Genomic DNA, 18,897 nt, shown 5'->3' on the forward strand with positions numbered 1-18,897 from the left:
TCCTGTCTCAGGGCCTCACTGTAAACAAAACCAAGGACACCTGTGCCAGAGCATGGCGGAAGGACGATGAGGTGGCTAGCAGGAGAGGGAATAATCGTGGTGGGAACCTCTGAGAAGACCCAAGGTAAGGTCAAGAGAGTGGGAGCAGGGCCAAGCAGGCCCCCATTTCCCATAACTGACACAGGGAAAACTTGGAAGTGAGGCCTAAGAAAGGAGGAAAGGGGGACTCCCACCCCAGATCTTGATGGAGGGCTGACATAAAGGTTCCAGTTTCTTGCCACCTGGGATAGGGACTGGTGCTATCCCCATCCTGCCCCTTCCCTGTTTACTGGGCAGAGAGGCACATAGTTATTTCCAGCATGAGAGAAGGTCCAGGATCTGGCTTCAGGGAAGGCTCAGGGAACACCCCCCAAGGGCCATGGAGTGGACTACTAAGCCACCTTTCCTCCCTCTGTCTCTGCAGCCCCTGGCTCCTGGCTTTGGCAAGTAATCAGTCCTTAAGTGAAACCAGAACCAGTCCTTAAGTGAAACCACCCTCCTTGTCTTCATGGAGCTGAGCCTGTCCTCCTCCCTATCAGACACTCACACCCAGGAGCCAAGAGGCCTTAAAGCCAAAAACAGCACTTATCCTTTAATTCCTGATTTGCTTCTGTTGTGGGAAACCAGGCCCAGGGTCTCCGCCAATGAGTTCCATCCTCTGAGAGTGGGCTGATACTTCAGCCACTCTCGGGAACCCCCTTAGACCCCATCCCTTCTTCCTTATCCCATGAAACTTGTGGACTCCTAGAGATGTCCTCCGATGCTGAACCCACAGCATCCCTCAGTCACCAGTAATGGGAGGAAGGGGCATGTCACCATTCCTCTCACTCCAGCCCCATCACCTGGTGCCCCGCCTGCCTGCTTTCCCATTGCCCTGCCCAGCTGCTTCATCCGTCACTGACACAAGAACACAGGCTCAGTTCCCCCACCTTATTTTCCCCTCTCCCCTGCTTTGGGAGCCCTGGTGTCTCCATCTCTTATCTCACCAGTGTTGGAAGATCCTTGGCTTCCCAGATTCTGGGGAGATAGGTGGTTGTTAGCTGGGTGCACCCCCTCCAAGTAGCTCATTCAGAGCTACACACACCTGTGGTGTGGAAGCCCAGGCATAGGGCTTCTCCAGGTTGTTTGCCACTTCTAAGGTGGGCACAGACTATATGGGCCCCACTCCTGAGCTCACTCCCAAAGGGAAGAGCACAGCCATGTAGTGGGCTGTGAGTCTGCAGGTCTGGAATAGTGCATCCAGCTTCCTGAAAGGTCCTGTCATTGAGGTCTCTGTTAGGCACATTGAGATCCTGTACAGGTCCAGATGAGCACTGTGGATACGTATGTTTCTATCCAGGGATGACACAAGGTCCTGGGAAACACAGTGACCTTAAACAGTAGGGCCTGCCCAAGGTCACTGGCCTTGGTTTCCACATCTGGGGACTGACTTATCCATGTGTCCCCAGAGCCAGCTCAGGGACTAGCACAGAGTGCCATGTGCTAGGCTGACAAAGTGTGATGCACCCACAAAGAAGTCCTCTGAGAGCTAACTGCCCATTTAAAGAATAGTCATGGATAAAACCAGCAAGGAGGAAGAGGCTTGCATTTGCTTCGTGGTATAGAAGAACATGGCCTTCTCCTCAAAGGAAAAAGTATGCCTGCATTTGGCAAATTTACAAATAGAGTGGTTAGATGGGGTGGCATTGTGTGCTAATATTCCCAAGTGGTCATAATCGCTACTTTTTACTGAAATCCTGTGTCCCTCAAGGGAAGAACTGCAGAGAGATGGCTAAGCCAGGCATTCAGTGAAAGCTGAAGACAACCTGGCCCCACTAGGAGCTCTCAGCTTTTAAATTTAGGCTTCAGCCAGAATCAGAAACCAGAGAAATGGGGGAGGGATGCATCAAGAAAATTAGATGAACCCTGGTTCCAAATGTAATGTCCAAGCATTGCTTTATGAACATGCCCTGGTAATAGAGAACTGCAGATGGGTGAATCTGGCAGCATTAAATGACTGTCAGTGTGACTTGGGCAGGCGTGGGAGCATTTGGAGCCTATTTATATCTGCCATGGCATCAGTGTGCCTGCAAGTGTCATAGCCAATCTTGCTGCACTGTTTTCAAGCTCATGGTTACCAAATTAAGTTCTAAAGTTGTTTAATTCATAAGGTAGATTTGTTGGGGAAACACCATCTCATATAACCCAGTATCCTCTGAGATGACATTGTATCTCTCAACAGGATGTAATAACTGATGTCCATTTATTTTGTAAAATCCCAAAGACAGAAAAAAAACTGTGTTTTCTACATGCTGTTTAATAAGGCAGAAAAGTATATACTATTTTCTTTTTTTTCTTTCTTTTTATTAAGATGGAGTCTTGCTCTGTCGCCCAGGCTGGAGTGCAGTGGCATGATCTCGGCTCACTGCAACCTTCACCTCCCGGGTTCAAGCAATTCTCATGCCTAAGCCTCCCAAGTAGCTGGGATTACAGGTGTGTGCCACACCAGCTAATTTTTTTTTGTATTTTTAGTAGAGACGGAGTTTCACCATATTGGCCAGGCTGGTCTCAAACTCCTGACCTCAGGTGATCCACCTGCCTCGGCCTCCCAAAGTGCTGGGATTACAGGCGTGAGCCACCGCACCCAGCCATATTATTTTCATTGTCTACAAAAGACAGCTAAACCAAAAAGTATTGATACTCAAAACAGTAAGTTCCGATTCTGGAGGTCCCTTTTGTGCAGTAGACCCCTGGTCACGTGCTCCGGAAGAGCAGCACAGCCATCTCAATCCATATCCTCTGGAAAGCAAAGCGCCTCAGTGGGCCCCCGCTGCCTCTTCAGCCTCACCGCCTGTGGGATGACAGATGTTCGGTAGGACTCCTGAAACAGCCTGTCACAGACCTTCCGTCCCACCCACTATCCACAAATAAATGGGAAGTTAAAGGTCAGAGCGGGAGGGCCAGCAAATAAATCCTGATATGTGTTAGGGACCAGGAATTAAAGAAATTATAATGGATAACATTGGTTGAGCATTTAATTTGTGTCAGATCCCAGACCAAGAGCTTTATATTCTTTCATCTTCATAACAGCTCTATGATGAAGATTTTTATTATGAAGTTATTTGTGGTTATGACGAGTCTATCATCTCCATTTCACAGATAAGGAAACTGAAACCTAGAAAAGGTAAGTAACTTTTTGGAGGCTCTTCAGCTGGGGAACAGCGGAGCCAGGATTCAAACTCAGGATTGTCTGTCACCTTAACTCCTGCCTTTTTCTTAGCAGAAAAGTACTAAGTACAATGGAGGCATATACTGCTCCCCCAAAGCTGAGAAAGTGTGACACATTAGAATAAATGGGCAGAACAGCACCCCAGCCAAGCTGCTTCAGTGTGTCCAAAGGAGGCTGTGCACTTATTCCCAGGATGTGGTCTGCAGATAGCCCCTTTTCTCATCACCTGAGGCCAAAAAGTCAGTCTCATGATCTTCCAGCACTCCCAACAGCCCAATGAGAATTTCCCAACCAGTTCCCCCACCTCCTGCCCCAGACTTGGCTCTGAGTTATAGCTATTTGCTTCCAGTCACCACCACCCATTCCCAAAAGCTTGAAGGTGCCCCCACAACCCTGAACACATAAGGAGATGCATCATGGACTCTCTGAGGGCAGATCCCAGAGGAAAGCTGGCCAGGAGTGTGTCAGTTGGTCTCTGATCCACATAGAGCCACACTCCCCAGGATTTCCTGGCTCTCCAACCTCTGTTGCATGCTCAGCTTGTTCTTCAGCTGGCAATGGGAATAATTCTACTTCAGAGGGCAGTGGCAAGCCCACCTGTTCTGACTTGGCTGCATTTCAGATCTTGAGACTACGAGCGTATCAAACATTTAGGCAAATGCATTGATTAAAACCCAAACATTTAGACACACATCGATTATTGTCATTTCAGATGTGAATGTGGCCTTCTCCCAAGAATCCAACCCTCACATCCTTTGGGTTTTCCCGAGATAATCATATCCCGGCCCCTTCCACTCATTTCAGGCTCAAACATGTATTGCAGCAGTTCACTGGCTGTGGGGTAGGCTGAGTCACATGGGCTCCGGACCCCTTGGGGTCCTCACCCAGATTTGGAGGTGGTGATCCCACCAGGCATGCCTTTCCCAGATGCTGTCTGAGTGCTTCCCATGAGGGGAAGGTCCTAAACAACGGTCATGCATTGAAATGTGGGGCTGAGGGAGATGAGGTCACAGCAGGCTCCAGGTCAAGGGCCCTTCCATGTAGCCCCCTGTTTCTCAGCAAGCCCTTAGGGGCTTAACATGGAGTGTGTGGAGCGTGTCTGGCCTCTTGACTGGCTTTGAGGTGGGCTTCCAGAAAGTTAATTAAATTTCCACAATGGTTTCCACAGGGAAATGCAAATAAAGTACTTTTGCAACAAAAATATGACTCCAAAATAAGCAGCAAAAAATTTAATGAGGTATTAAAAAGCAACACTGTTACTCTATGAGAACACAAAACAGTTTAGTATTGAAACTCAAGTTATATAATGACCTGTATATTCAGGACTGTATTAGATTGAAAACTTAGTTACCAAAAATTATCAATCCCCCACACACTCAAGCACATAGTCATAAATGCCTTGTATCTATGATTGAATAAAGACCAAATCTGCCTTGATGACTTACCCTGAAGGGCTTCTGTATTTTTGCCTGAAAATTTCAAACTGGGGAAGAGCAATGCCAGTTCTCTGTCAGCATCTTCTCTATCCCGGCTTCCATGAATGGCATTAAAGGGCATTTCTGTGCCGTACTGAGCCCGAAGACTGGGAACATTGGCAAAATGTAAAAGAAACAATTGTTTCATTTGAAAAGAAATGTTTTGCTTTCTGGCAACATGATCACCAACTACCAATCAGCACCCTGCATTCCTGTAAAATTGCTTTCTCTGCAGGAAATACTAAGAATGGCAGCAATGATAATAGTAGCTGGCATATTTGTTTGGTCATAGCAGTGTGCTGGGCACATGGTTGGGTGCTTCACCTACACGATCCCATTGCATTTTCGCCACAGCCCTATGAGGGAGACTGCTGTTACCCCCATTTTAAAGATATATGAGTAATGGTGTAAGCACAGGAGCTGCCATTTTGTCGATATAACTACCAGAGGCGAGGACCATACCAAGTGCTTGATATAGTTTTGCATACTCATCCTTGCAATAACCTTGTAAGATAATATACTGCTATGATTTCCTGTTTGTCAGACACTACTCTGGGTGAGATACATACATGTATATATATACACTCGTGATGGATGCTCACATCCCCATTTTACAGTTGAGAGAACTCAGGCTGAGAAAAGACTTGCAGTGACCTAAGATCTGAATCCTGAGCTGGCTTTCACTAGCCCAGTCTGCCCCATATATAAATGTTCCTGGTCCCCTTCAGCTACAAAGTACAACTGCAGTTTCTTGGCGCCTCTAATTTTTTTCCTGTTGTCTGGGTCTTTCAGCTTCAAAGTCCAAGGTACAGTGGATTTGGATTGATAGTGCCAGGCTAAATACTCCTAAGTCCAAGGAGCAGGCCAAGCCAGGCCAGTGCAATGTGCAGAACAGGCTACTCAGACTCTCAAGGGCCTCAGCACACCCTAATGGGGAATAGGGTTGGATAGTGTTGAGACTACAGTGCTGATTCTCAGTCCATGCCCCAGAGTCTCTGACTGACAGGCTTGAATGGGACCCTAGAATGTGTATTTTCCTGGGAGTATACTATGGAATCCTCTGGCTGAAAAGAGAAAACAGTGACTGAGGAATGAATCCAGCAGCAGCCTTCAGAAGAGGACAGAGCAGGAGAGGAGGCAGCTCACAAAAGGCACTCAGCAAAGGCTGGGAACTGGACCAGTGTGGGAAGATGTCAGGGTCTCCCCAAATATATAAGGGGGAGGCTCCTGGCCATCAGAGAGTCCTCTGTGTTACCCATGATTCTGGGCTAAACACTGAGTGGGACTCAGCCTCCTGGGATGCAGGTTTTAAGATGGATGAAAGGACCACAGCTGGTGACATCACCTTTCAGGCTGCTCCCTCCTGGCCACATTGGGGTCACAGGGGCCCATGACGGTTCGCCAGGTAGTGACCACATCCTCGAAGCCCTCAGTCCTGGTGAGGATCAGGAGGTGGCTTGGTCCACTGCACATGTGATGTATCAGCTTCTCAAATGCCTCCTAGGCACAGGGAGGGAAAACCGTGACCCAGGGCAGGAGCTACTAGGGCCTGCAGAGGATCAACAAACCCATCTCACCCACAGGATGGGAGGGAGTTAGTGAGCAGCCTTGTTACCAGCCAGCATGCCTGTGGCCACTCAGCCAACTGCACCCTGCCTCTGTCTGGCCACCTCTGCCTGCTGTGGAGGGTGTCAGGGATTGGGTGATAGTGATGACCAACCACTCAGAGAACCCAGAATGAGGAGACTTTGAAGTTGACTCATTTAAGGATGAACATGAGATGATTATAAGTTAGGCAAAGATATTTAAAAGACCATATCTATGGAAATTGTGTGATGCTAGATAACCAAAGGGTGAAATATAATTGGAACTTTTTTTTTTCCATGCAATGCCTCACAACCCTTCCTCCCTCCTCAAGTAACAGTATGAACAGCTCTTACCCATTTCATTTGGTCCTAGTTTGACTGAAAACCATGATGCCTATTCCCTAACACACACACACACACAAACACACCCCTGACCTAAAAGGAAGGGCTCTGACCCAAGCTAGGCCAAAGCAGTGTCTAAAATGATATGCTTGACACTTTGCTGCTGAGATCCCTAGCTTCCCTTTGTCTCCAAGCCCTTCTCATTAAACTCTTCCTTCAATTCTGTGAGTTATGGGCTATCCTTCTAATACATTTCTTATTTCATTACTTAGAGTCAAAACCTTTTCTTTGCAACCAAAAAACTTTACCTGATACAGCCTATTGTCATTCTGAGAACAAATTCATGACCCACTTGCTGTTCCTATTTTGGTTCTTCATAGTTCCTTCTGTCACAAACTAATATCAATCTATAAGCATAATGTTGGAGGAAGAGAAACGAGAGCGTGTTGAACGGGTGGAAGTAGGTGAGCTGACCTCTCCAGCTCTGTGTTGGTAGAAAAGTCGCATTTCTGCCTCTGTCATGGTTCTCTCTTCATTTGTTAGAATTTCAAACCCAGCTTCCTGAATCTGTAGAATATATATAAATATTCTGAAAGGGTAAATCAAGCCCAAATTCACATTAATTAATTTAGCTGAAAGGTAAAAAATAAAGACAGGCAAGATGAAAGGCTATGGAGACCCTTATCCCCACATTATCTGACCAATCAGATTTAACATTTTCATTTACTTGAATGGAGTTTGAGCTACAACCTCTTAGAAGCCATCTTTCTGTACTAGGATATCACTGCCCAGTGCCCCATCCCTGTTTATCCACAAGAGAGGACACAAGGACAGTGGTGCATGGTAAGTGTTGTCTCTCTTACCTTCATCATAATCTCATCAGTCTTTCCATGGGCCACTGCATCCGGTTTAATGATGGCCAAGGTACAGGTCCTCTCTGGTGAAACTAAGCCAAAAGATGATGGTGCTATCAGATGCTGGTGTTTGAGGCTCTCAGGAGGCCATCCACAAAAACAATGCTGCCTCTACACCAGGCTCCATTGTACCAAGTGCCAGGCACAGGCTTGGGCTCTCAGGGTTCCCTCCCCTGGCCTCTTAGTTTTGCCCCTGCAAACCTGGACTCTGGTGGATGCAGCAGTCTGATGCCAGACCTCAGCCTCCATCTTGCTGCAAGGGACAGAGACTCAGAGACTGGCTCAGTGAACCTGGGCAGGTGGCGGAGGAAGAACATGGGGAAAGGGATTGCTGAAAGACTGCTTGGGACCAGAAATCCAGAAACAACTGAATTGAGTTGGCCTGGGGAGTAGAGAGAAGAGGAGGTATAGGAGAAAGTGAGAGGGGGGCCTGGAGCATGGGCAACACAGGCCTGGCTGCCCTCATCCCTTCCTGTCACCCTCTCATGATTCCCAGCCTCTTCCGGCTGTCTGCCATGTGCTCTCCTCTCTACTGGCTCTTGCGCTTCTGCTGCTTTTTCTCTTTCCTGCCATGTGGCTAAAAATGGCTCCTCTAGGCCCTGAGCCTGCACGATGTTCCATGACTTCTTAGCTCCAGCACATACTACCAGATTGCAGTTTTAGTACTCTCTCTCCATTCAAGTTCTCCTGAGAGAAGCCGGATTGCCCCACTCATTGGTTTGAGCCAAGGTATCAGCCCTAGCTCACTGGCCAGTCTGCTGATTGACTGCGTTTGAAAGAGCATCCACCAGTCCAGTTAGCTATGACAATGAGGGAGGTGCCACAGGATCAGAGTCCACTGCTGAGCCCCACAGGAGCTGTAGGGAGGTCTGTGTCTAGTCCATGAGCCCACTTCCATTGTCCTCCTGCTATGTTATGTAAACTTGTCTTTGGTAAGTTATCTACACTCTCCACAGAATCATAATGCTCCCATCACCTGTTTTGTAACTCAGCTTTTACGTTGGTTGTGTTGAAATGAAACAAGACAATATCTACATTTAAAGAGGGCTTTCTACTCTGAAAATCTCAAAAACATTTACTGCAAAAGTATAAATCATTTCAAGCAACAAATCTGTTATTCCTGAGATTACTATTTCTAACATGTTATGAATATTTAGATTTTAAGAGACTCTTACAACAAATTCCATTATAAATTGACTGATTAGTGAGATCACCTAGAAGTAGAGGAAGAAGAGCAGAGACCAAAGCAGGAGCCTGGGGCACTTCAGCTTAAAAGGACACCACAAGAAAAGAAGCCAATGAAGGAGAAACTGGAGGAGAGGCCAGAGACATAGAAGGAAAATAAGTCAAGTCATGATATCTCAGCAACTCAATAAGGTTTTGGGAAGGAAGACATTGTAAACATCATCAAATTCTGCAGAAAAATCCCATAAGATCTGCACTGGAAACTACCTGTTGGTGCCACCAGTAAGCACCATTTCAGGGAATAGTGATCACAGAGGCCAGACTGCAGCAGGTCAGGACATGAATGGAAAATGAAGGTGGCCTAGAGTGTGGACAAAGTTCAGGAAGCTTGGCTGTGAATAAGAGGAAGGCTAGGGGCAAGGGCAGGACCTTATGTGGTTTTCTAGTGGGGAGAGACTTGATTTGGGAGGAAATCATGGAGGAGGGAAGAAAGAGGAGACAATGCAGAAGGGGAGAAACAAATGTCTCCTGCAGAATTACAATCACTGATTTTCTCTTCACCCTTGAAGTCTTCTTGCTGTCCTAAACTGTGCCTCCTCGCTTGTTAGAATCCAACTCAAACAATTCTTATTCTCCACATATGTAAAAACAGTCTATTTCAAGCAATAATTTAAAAAATCTCCCTCCTCTTATCAGCATACTTCCTGAGCCTAATTCTGGTTTTCCCTCATGTCTCAGTTACCACCAAGAGACACTGTCCCAGCAACAGCCTTCCTAACTCTTAGCTTTTTTTTTCACTCTGTCAGGCCAAGTTGTTCTCATATGAAACCCAGGAGTGTAAAATCTGTGAGTTAATATTTGGGTAATACAAGAAAGAGGTCGTAGGGCTTGGGGAAGGAAAGGTTTTCCAATGTTTAAGAAAGAGGTGAAAAAAGAAGCTTGAGCTTTTTAGTTCAAATAAGGACTAAGGAAATAAACACCAGCATCATTGCTTTCAATTATTGGTGTTGCTCCCTCCATTTTATTAAATGCAACTTTTGTTGATGCCTGGTAATTGCAATGAAAGTCACACCTGTTATATTTGAACATAATCAAAAGCTGTGAAATATGCCTAAGATGCTGGTAAAGATCAGAATGAGATTGGACATAGTATGTTTGAAGTCAAGTGACTGTAGAGAAAATATTTTATGGTTAAGCTTCCCAGAGTTCATCTGATTTATCTAGCAACAGGCTTCTCAATAGAAATCACATGGGCCAGGAGACAGTGGAATGACATTTCCAAAATACTGAAAGCCAAAAAAAAAGACTGTTATCCAAGAATACTGTATCCAGAAAAGCTATCTTTCAAATATGAAGGAGGGCCTAGTGTGGTGCTTATGTCTGTAATCCCAGAATCTTGGGAGGCTGAGGTGGGCGGATCACCTGATGTCAGGAGTTCAAGACCAGCCTGGCTAACATGGCAAAACCCTGTCTCTACTAAAAATACAAAAAAAAAAAAAAAAAAAAAAAAGTAGCCAGGTGTGGTGGCACATACCTGTAAACCCAGCTACTAAGGAGGCTGAGGCAGCAGGAGAATCACTTGAACCCAGGAGGCAGAGGTTGCAGTGAGCCAAGATTGTGCCACTGCACTCCAGCCTGGGTGACAGAGTAAGACTCTGTCTCAAAAAATTAAAAAAAAGAATGCCTAAGGAAATTCTTTAATCTGAAAGAAAAAAAATTCTAATATGCCAAAAGGAGACATTTGAGGTATAAAACCCACTGTTGGCCAGGCACAGTGGCTCATGCCTTATAATCCCAGCATTTTGGGAGGCCAAGGTGGGTGGATCACTTGAGGCTAGGAATTTAAGACCAACCTGGCCAACATGGTGAAACCTCGTCTCTACTAAAAATACAAAAATTAGCAGGGCATGGTGGCACATGCCTGTAATCCCAGCTACTTGGGAAGCTGAGGCAGAAGGATCTTTGAACCTGGGATACAAAGGTTGCAGTAAGCTAAGATCGTGCCACTGCACTCCAGTCTGGGCAACAGAGTGAGACTCCATCTCAAAAAAAGAAAATAATTTGTTATATCTGTTTTCTGTGGCCAGGAGTGGTGGCTCACACCCGTAACCCCAGCACTTTGGGAGGCCAAGACGGGCAGATCACCTAAGGTCAGGAGTTTGCGACCAGCCTGGCCAACATGGTAAAATCCCATCTCTACTAAAAATTCAAAAATTAGCTGGGCATGTTGGCATACACCTATAATCCCCACTACTCTGGAGGCTGAGACATGAGAATCACTTGAACCCAGGAGGTGGAGGTTGCAGTGAGCCGAGATTGTCCCCCTGCACTCCAGCCTGGGCAACAAAGTGAAACTCTATCTTCCCCAAAAACGATGTTTTCTCTAAGCCTCATGGTAGCCACAACACAAAAACTTATAATAGATACACTGAAAATGCAATGCTTGAGACATACTAGCAGAGAAAAATCACTTCAGCGCAAAGGAAGACAGGAGGAAAGGAAGAGTTAGAAAACCAGAAAACAAACAACAAAATGACAATAGTAAGTCCTTACTTACCAATAATAACACTGGATGTAAATGAACTCAATTTTCCAATTAAAAGACATAGGGTAGATGAATGGTTAAAAAGCAAACAAAACCTGGCTGGGCACAGTTGCTCACACCTGTAATCCCAGCACTTTGGGAGGCGGAGGCGGGTAGATCACTTGAGGCCAGGAGTTCAAGACTAACCTGGCCAACATGGCAAAATCCTGTCTCTACTAAAAATACAAAGAATAGCCTAGCTTTGTGGCACACACCTGTAGTCTCAGCTACTCAAGAGGCTGCGGCATGAGAATCACTTAAACCTGGGAGGCGGAGGTCATGCCACAGTCACACCACTGCTTTCCAGCCTGGGTGACAAAGCTAGACTGTCTCAAAAACAAAAACAAAACAAAACAAAATACCAAGAAATCAAGACCCAACTATATGCTGCCTACAAGAAATCCACTTTACCTATAAAGACACATAGACTGAAAGTGAAGGCATGGAAAAAGATTTTGCAAGTGGCAACCGAAAGAGAGCAAGAGTAGCTATACTTCAATCAGGAAGGTCACTATATAATGATAAAGGGGTCAATTCATCAAGAGGATATAACAATTATAAATATCCACCCAACACCAGAACACCCAAGTATATAAAAAACAAACATTAATAGATCTAAAAAAAGAGATAAACTGCAATACCGTAATCATAGGGGACTTCAACACCCTACCATTAGTGATGGACAGATCATTCAGACAGAAGACATACATTGGAGTTAAACTGCACACTAGACCAAACAGACCTAACTGACATTTACAGAAGATTTCACCCAACTGCTAAATAAAAGACATTATTTTCATCAGCACATGGAATATCCTCCAGAATAGGGCAAATTATAAGCCACAAAACTAGTCACAACAAGTTCAAAAAAGTAGAAATCATATATATCTTTTCTGACCACAGTGAAATAAAATTAGAAATCAATAACAAGAGGAACCTCAGAAGCTACACAAACAAATGAAAATTAAACAACATACTCCCGAACAACAAATGTGTCAATGGAGAAATTTAAAAAGAAAATTTTAAATTTCTTGAAACAAACGAAAATGGAAATATACATCTAAAATCTATGGGACACAGTAAAAAGAGTAATACAGTAAAGGGGAAGTTTGTAGCAATAAAAACTTACATCAAAAAACATAGAAAGACTTTAAATAACCTAATGATGCACCCAAATGCACTAAAAAAGCAATAATAAACCAAATCCCCAATTAGTACTAGGAAAAAAATAATAAAGATCAGAGCAGAAATAAATGAAATTAAGCCTAAAAAATACAGAAGATCAATGAAGCAAAAAGTTGATTTTTTGAAAAGATAAAATCAATGAACCTTTAGACTAAGAAGAAAAGAGAATACCCAAATAAAATCAGAAAGAAAATGGGGACATAACAACTGTGAACCACAGAAATATAAATAATTATTAGGTACTATTATGAACAACTATATACCAACCAATTTGAAAACCTAGAAGAAATAGATAAATTCCTGGATACATGAAATCTACCAAGATTGAACCATAAAGAAATAAAAAAAAACCTCAACAAACCAATAACAACAAGATCATAACTGTAATAAAAAGTCTTCTGCCACAGAAAATCTCAAGACCTGGTGGTTTCAATGCTAAATTCCACCAAACATTTAAAGAATAACTAATACCAATTCTACTCAAACTCTTCGGAAAAAAATGAAGAGGAGGGAAAATTTCTAAACTCATTCTATGAGGCCAGAATTGTCCTGATAGCAAAACCAGACAAGGACATGACAAAACGAGAAAACTAGGCCAATATCCTTGAGAAACATAGGGGCAAAAATCCTAAACAAAATACTAACAAACCAACTTCAACAACACATCAAAAAGATCATTCACCATGTGGGATTCATCCCAGGGATGTAAAAAGGGTTCATCATATGTAAATCAATAAACGTGATTGATCAAATCATTAACAGAGCCAAGAAAAAACCATATAATAATTCCAATAGATGCTGAAAAACCATTCAATAAAATTTGAATTACCTTTATGATAAAAAACCTTCAAAACACTGGGTATAGGAGGAACATACCTCAAAACAATAAAAGCCATATATAACAAACCCACAACCAACATCATAGTGAATGGGGAAAATTTCAAAACCTTCCCTCAAAGATATCAAATAAGACAAGGAGGCCTGCTTTTACCACTTTAATTCAAAGACTCCACCAAAAAAACTGTTGGAACTGATAAAATCAGTAAAGTTGCAGGATACAAAATCAACATACAAAAACCAGTAGCATATGTATATACCAACAGCAAACAATCTGAAAAAGAAACCAAGAAAGCAATCTCATTTGCAATAGCTATAAAGAATATAAAATAGGTAGAATTTGATTTAATCAAAGATGTAAAAGTTCTCTACAAGGAAAACTGTAATACACTGATGAAAGAAATTGAAGAGGACACACACACACACAAATAGAAAGATATTCCATGTTGATGGATTGGAAGAATTAATATCGTCAAAATGTTAATAGTTCCCAAGGCAATTTACAGATTCAATGCAATCCCTATCAAAATACCAATGACATTCTTCACAGACATAGACAAAATAATCCTAAAATGTATATGGAACCACAAAAGACCCCAAATAACCAAAGTCATCCTGAGCAAAAAGAACAAACCTGGAGGCATCACACTACCTGACTTCAAATTACACTACAAAGCTATAGTGATCAAAACAGCAAAGTACTGGCATAAAAACAGACACATAGAGAACCCAGATGTAAATCCACACATTTATAGACAGCTGATTCTAACAAAGGTGCCAAGAACATAAAATGGTGAAAGGACATTCTCTTCAATAAGTGGTGCTGGTTAAACTGGATAACCATATGCAAAAGAATGAAACTACACCTCTATTTCTCACGATATACAAACATAAAATCAAAATAGATTAAAGGCACAATTCTAAGACCTGAAACTATGAAACTATCAAAAGACAACATTGGGGAAATGCTCCAGAATATTGGTCTGAGCTAAGATTTTTTTGTGTAAGGCCTCAAAAGCATAGGCAACAGAAGCAAAAATAAATGAGATCACATCAAGCAAAAAAATGGGAAACAAAGCAAAGGAAACAATCAACAAAGCGAAGAGACGATCCACAGAATGGGAGAAAATGTTTGCAAACTGTCTCTCTGACAAGGGATTAATAAGCAGAATATGTAAGGATCTCAAACAACCCAAAAGCAAAAAGAAAGATAATCTGATTTTTAAATGGGCAAAAGATCTGAGTAGACATTTCTCCCAAAAAAGGCATAAAAATGGCCAGTGGGTATATGAAAAAGATGCTCAGTATCACTAATCATCATGAAAATGCAAATCATAAAATCACAATAACACGTCATCTCACCCCAGTTAGAATGGGTACTATAAAAAAAAAAGTCAAGGAATAATGAGGTGAGGATGTAGAGGAAAGGGAATGCTAATATACTGCTGGTATGAATGTAAATTAGCCACTATGGAAAACAGTATGGAGGTTCCTCAAAAAACAAATATAGAACTACCATATGATCCAACAATCCCACTACTATGTATATATGCAAAAGAGAGGAAATCAACATATTGAAGAGATAGCTGCACTCCCGTGTTTACTGCAGCAACATTCATAATAGGCAAAATATGGAATCAACCTAATGGCCCATCAATGGATGAATAAAGAAAATGTGGTATATATACACAATGGAATACTATCCATTAATTTAAAAAATTAAAATCCTGTCATTTGCAGCAACATGGATAGAATTGGAGGGCATTATGTTAAGTGAAATAAGCCCCCAAGCACAGAATGACAAATAGCACATGTTCTCACTCATATGTGGGAACTTAAAAAATGAATCTCATAAAGATAGAGAGTACAGTAGTCTCCACTTCCAGCGGCCAGGAAGTGGAGAGAGAGAGATGAAGAAAGGTTGATTAATAGGTACAATCTACAGATAGAATAAGAGCTGGTTTTCAAGAGATCAGTAGCGTGACTATAGTTAACATTAATCTGTTGTACATTTCAAAATAGCTAGAAGAAAATAATTTGGATATTCCTAGCATAAAGAAAAGATAAATATTTAAGGTGATGGATATCCCAATTACCCTGATTAAATTATATAAATATATGTCAATTTTTTTTATTATACTTTAAGTTCTGGGGTACATGTGCAGATCTTGCAGGATTGTTACATAGGTATACACATGACATGGTGGTTTGCTGACTCCCTCCGCCCTTCACTTACATTAGGTATTTCTCCTAATGTTATCCCTCCCCAACCTCCCCACCCCCTGCTATTGTTCCCCTAGCCCGACACCCCCCAACAGACCCCAGTGTGTGATGTTCCCCTCCTGTGTCCATGTGTTCTCATTGTTCAACACCCACTTATGAGTGAGAATATGCTGTTTGGTTTTCTGTTCTTGTGTTAGTTTATGGAGAATGATGGTTTCCAGATTCATCCATGTCCCTGCTATATGTCAATTTTTAAAAGAAAAAAATAATCACGAACCATTAAAAAATCTCCTCAGAGTTCAGATTGCCCAATAAACTGAATACTCATCTATTTTAAACACACATCAAATATGAGTCTGCTTTGCCTTTTTCCCTTGCTCATTGGTTCTCCACTCACCCATGTCATCTTCACCATTGTTCTTTCCATGGGAAACACATTCATCTTCATCAGAAAGAGACTCATCTTTAATCTAGTACAAATTGGTTATTAATAGAAAGTAGTTAGCTAATTAACATTACCACTAAGACCTTCAAAAAACCATAGAAACTAAAAAAAAGCAAAGCTCCAAAACACAGAAAAAAAAAAAATGGCAAAATTTACAGTCTGGGAAACTTTACAAGACCCTTTTTGGTAGTTGGGTGATAGTACGGGGCTGCCAGAATTAGAATACAAGAAAATCCATGCTTAAGTTTTAGAGTCCGCCTATTTTCATAAGCATTAAGTAGAGATAGAGAGTTGATAAGAAGACAAAGAATTGAAATGTAAGTAAATATTGAGAGATTGACTACGCAGTACAGAGGAGTAGTAAAGAGAGATAATACTCCCTTGGAGGAGGCACATGAATATAAGCATTTGCAGTTTTCTTTTGTGAGGGAAAATTGCCAGCTTTCTTGGGGAAAATATGATTTGATTCTAATCCGTTCTATAAAAAATGGAGGTTTGCTATTTGGAATTTAATAAGAAAACTTGAACAATGAACATGGAACAGTGTTGAGTCAGATTTGGCAGATGCTTAAAGCACCAGGAAATATCTCTCTACCTAAGGTGTGTTGATTTTCAAAGGCAGCCAGTTATTTGAAGAACTGGCAGTCAGTGTTATCGTGGAAATAATTTATCAAAATCACAAGCTATGCTGATTCTGCTTCTCATGTTGTTAATGACAGAGCTTAACTTCTAAGTTAAAGAAATGAGCCCTCTGGGTTCACAAGTAAAACCTTCAGTAATATGAGCCAGTGGGTCACTAGGAAAGATTTCACCTCCTAGTGTTGAAGTGGGAGATGAAGGGGAAATGGATAAAACAAATTAAAGCACTCTGGATGAAAGAGATGGCTTTTATAAGAAGGTTTCAAAATGCACACATATCACCAGGGCACAGTGCTCTCCTGCATGAAGAACAGACCGAGGTGAAACTTTTATGAAGCTGTCCACCAATGGCTCCAGGAAAGTCAGGTGAGGGGGATGGGAACTGCTGATCTCGCCCTACTAGTGCACTTGTGAGTTTGCTGCTTGTAGAAGTGACCTCCAGTTACCACTTTCCGTTCTCTGCCTTCAGCCAGCACTTTCTTTTCCGCCTCCAGCTGGTCTAGGATGGTTTTCTGCAGCAGTGGGGCATTTGCTCCTCTAACCACAGCCACCAGTTCTCCTCCCTAGAATACGTTACAAACAGCATGAAATGCTCTTGGCAAATATTAATCTCTTTCAAGAGATGGCAAAAGTGTCTAGGAGTGTGCCCACGATCAATGTCTCTCAACCCCAGGTCCATGCAGGGTGCTCACTTCTGCTGCCTTCCCTTGTCAGGACACCCTCAGGTCTGCTCTGATCTCTGGCTATCAGAGACTTGGTTGAGTAGACCCGGTTTTCCTGACTCTACAATGAGGGGGCTGATCTGAGTGAGGAGGTATATCGATCCATTGCCATCAGGGCCTGGCAGGTGGCCTAAACGTAGAAAGCCAGTGTGAAACAGTGGGCCCTAAGTGTCATGGAGCTGGACCATGGATGTCACACCCAAGGACATCCAAATTATATTTTCAAAACACTGAGCTGCTTGGCTTTCCGAAATAGTCCCTCTCATTTCTAACTTTCTGTAAAAATATCTTCACATTTGTGATTAAATAAAGTGAATGAAGAGCTTGTCTGCCCCATAAAGGAGTATCTATTTTTACTAAAAATTTCCCTTTATGGAGCAGAGGATAGAAATCTTGAAACCCTGTGCTCTGAGAGTGAAGCCTCAGTCTAGAGTGTTCATGCGCCAGGAAGGAGCTTGTGCATTTGAGTGACTGGGAGTCTTTCCTCATGTACAGCAAGTCAGGAAGACCGCCCTAGCACAGTGACCACCAGGGTGCTGTGTCACCCACGTCCTTGGGTGCAGGGCCCTCAGGCCACCATCCTAGTCAACAACTTGCATCACGACTTAAAGACTTGGGGGTGGGAGGGTCTGTATGTAGCCAACATCATAAAAACAGACTGGGAGGCATCAGAGAAAACAGCATCACTTGTTTGAATCCCTGAGGCCTCTCAGTAGTTCCCATTAATTCTCCCAGGAAGAATTAATGTCAGTGAGCTACTTCTATTTTGAACTCTAATGATTTGCAATCATCAAATAGTTCTGGTTCTGAAAATGTACTTACAGCATAAAACAGAAAGGTTGGCTCACACTTCCCTCGGTACTTTTCGAGGACATCAAGATGATCTGCCTCTGCCTAAAGAAAACCAACTATCAGCAGGCAACCCTGGGTGCAGGAGGTACAGGGCCCGATCGATCGGTGGGAGACCACACAGGGGATGGAACACCCCCAGGACTGCCTTCCCCAAGTAGAGCCCCAACTTGCTCTCATGCTTCTCCTACTAATCAGAGCTGTCCTATAAAATTGCAGGCATGTACTCTCTTGAAGAATCAAACGAGGAGGTAGCAAGAGTATCTCCTGCTCCATGCAGCTACTGCACCAGTCCAAGGGAGCTCTACTGTCTAATGTCCTTCTGCAGCCACAACTGACAACCAAGGTGAAGGTCTTCAGGCGCTGCCTTCAGTGTCTGAGAAACCTGCTGCACGCGGGCGTAAGAGATCCCCATGCAAGCCCTTCTGCAGCACATTCCCCATGGAAGCACTGACTGACTGCCAAAGGAGGAACTGCAAAGTCCTTGAAGTCCAACTTCTTGAATAATTACTGTAAGTTACATTTTCTCCTGTCTTACTGCCTATGAACCTCAAACCCATGCAGCATATCAACAGTGTCTCTTGCATACTTCCCTGGAATTTATTCCCATTTCCATACATTAATCCAAATAAATATCTGCTAAAAGTTCCCCTTTATGGAGCAG

The 18,897-nt window shown here is 43.0% G+C and overlaps 1 protein-coding gene and 1 long non-coding RNA gene across 4 annotated transcripts in view; one reads left to right on the forward strand and one right to left on the reverse strand.

Annotated features, from left to right (window-relative positions):
- Positions 1-18,897, forward strand: part of LOC105716485 (uncharacterized) — a 26,859-nt gene continuing 7,962 nt past the window's right edge. The window contains exons 1-3 of the long non-coding RNA XR_001107293.3: positions 1-124; positions 3,109-3,202; positions 18,453-18,745. This is a non-coding gene — a long non-coding RNA (uncharacterized LOC105716485). The remainder of the gene's footprint in view (positions 125-3,108; positions 3,203-18,452; positions 18,746-18,897) is intronic.
- The window catches only part of NME9 (NME/NM23 family member 9), a 26,364-nt gene continuing 9,596 nt past the window's right edge, over positions 2,130-18,897 (reverse strand). The window contains exons 4-11 of one of the 3 annotated variants that reach the window (XM_064378731.1): positions 18,207-18,278; positions 17,109-17,225; positions 15,976-16,048; positions 7,514-7,596; positions 7,125-7,217; positions 6,068-6,222; positions 4,693-4,829; positions 2,130-2,869 (exon numbers count right to left, since the gene is read on the reverse strand). In XM_064378731.1, coding sequence (XP_064234801.1) covers positions 2,835-2,869; positions 4,693-4,829; positions 6,068-6,222; positions 7,125-7,217; positions 7,514-7,596; positions 15,976-16,048; positions 17,109-17,225; positions 18,207-18,278 — 765 coding nt within the window. In that variant the 3' untranslated portion in view covers positions 2,130-2,834. Of the gene's footprint in view, positions 2,870-2,929; positions 3,194-4,337; positions 4,830-6,067; positions 6,223-7,124; positions 7,218-7,513; positions 7,597-15,975; positions 16,049-17,108; positions 17,226-18,206; positions 18,279-18,897 lie in introns of those variants that run through there. The other 2 variants (XM_012451137.2, XM_012451136.1) reach the window with 2 other exon arrangements.

The sequence above is a fragment of the Aotus nancymaae genome, unplaced genomic scaffold, assembly GCF_030222135.1.
Source record: "Aotus nancymaae isolate 86718 unplaced genomic scaffold, 86718_ANA_hifiasm-v0.15.2.pri h1tg000019l, whole genome shotgun sequence".
NCBI classification, from domain to species: Eukaryota; Metazoa; Chordata; class Mammalia; order Primates; family Aotidae; genus Aotus; species Aotus nancymaae.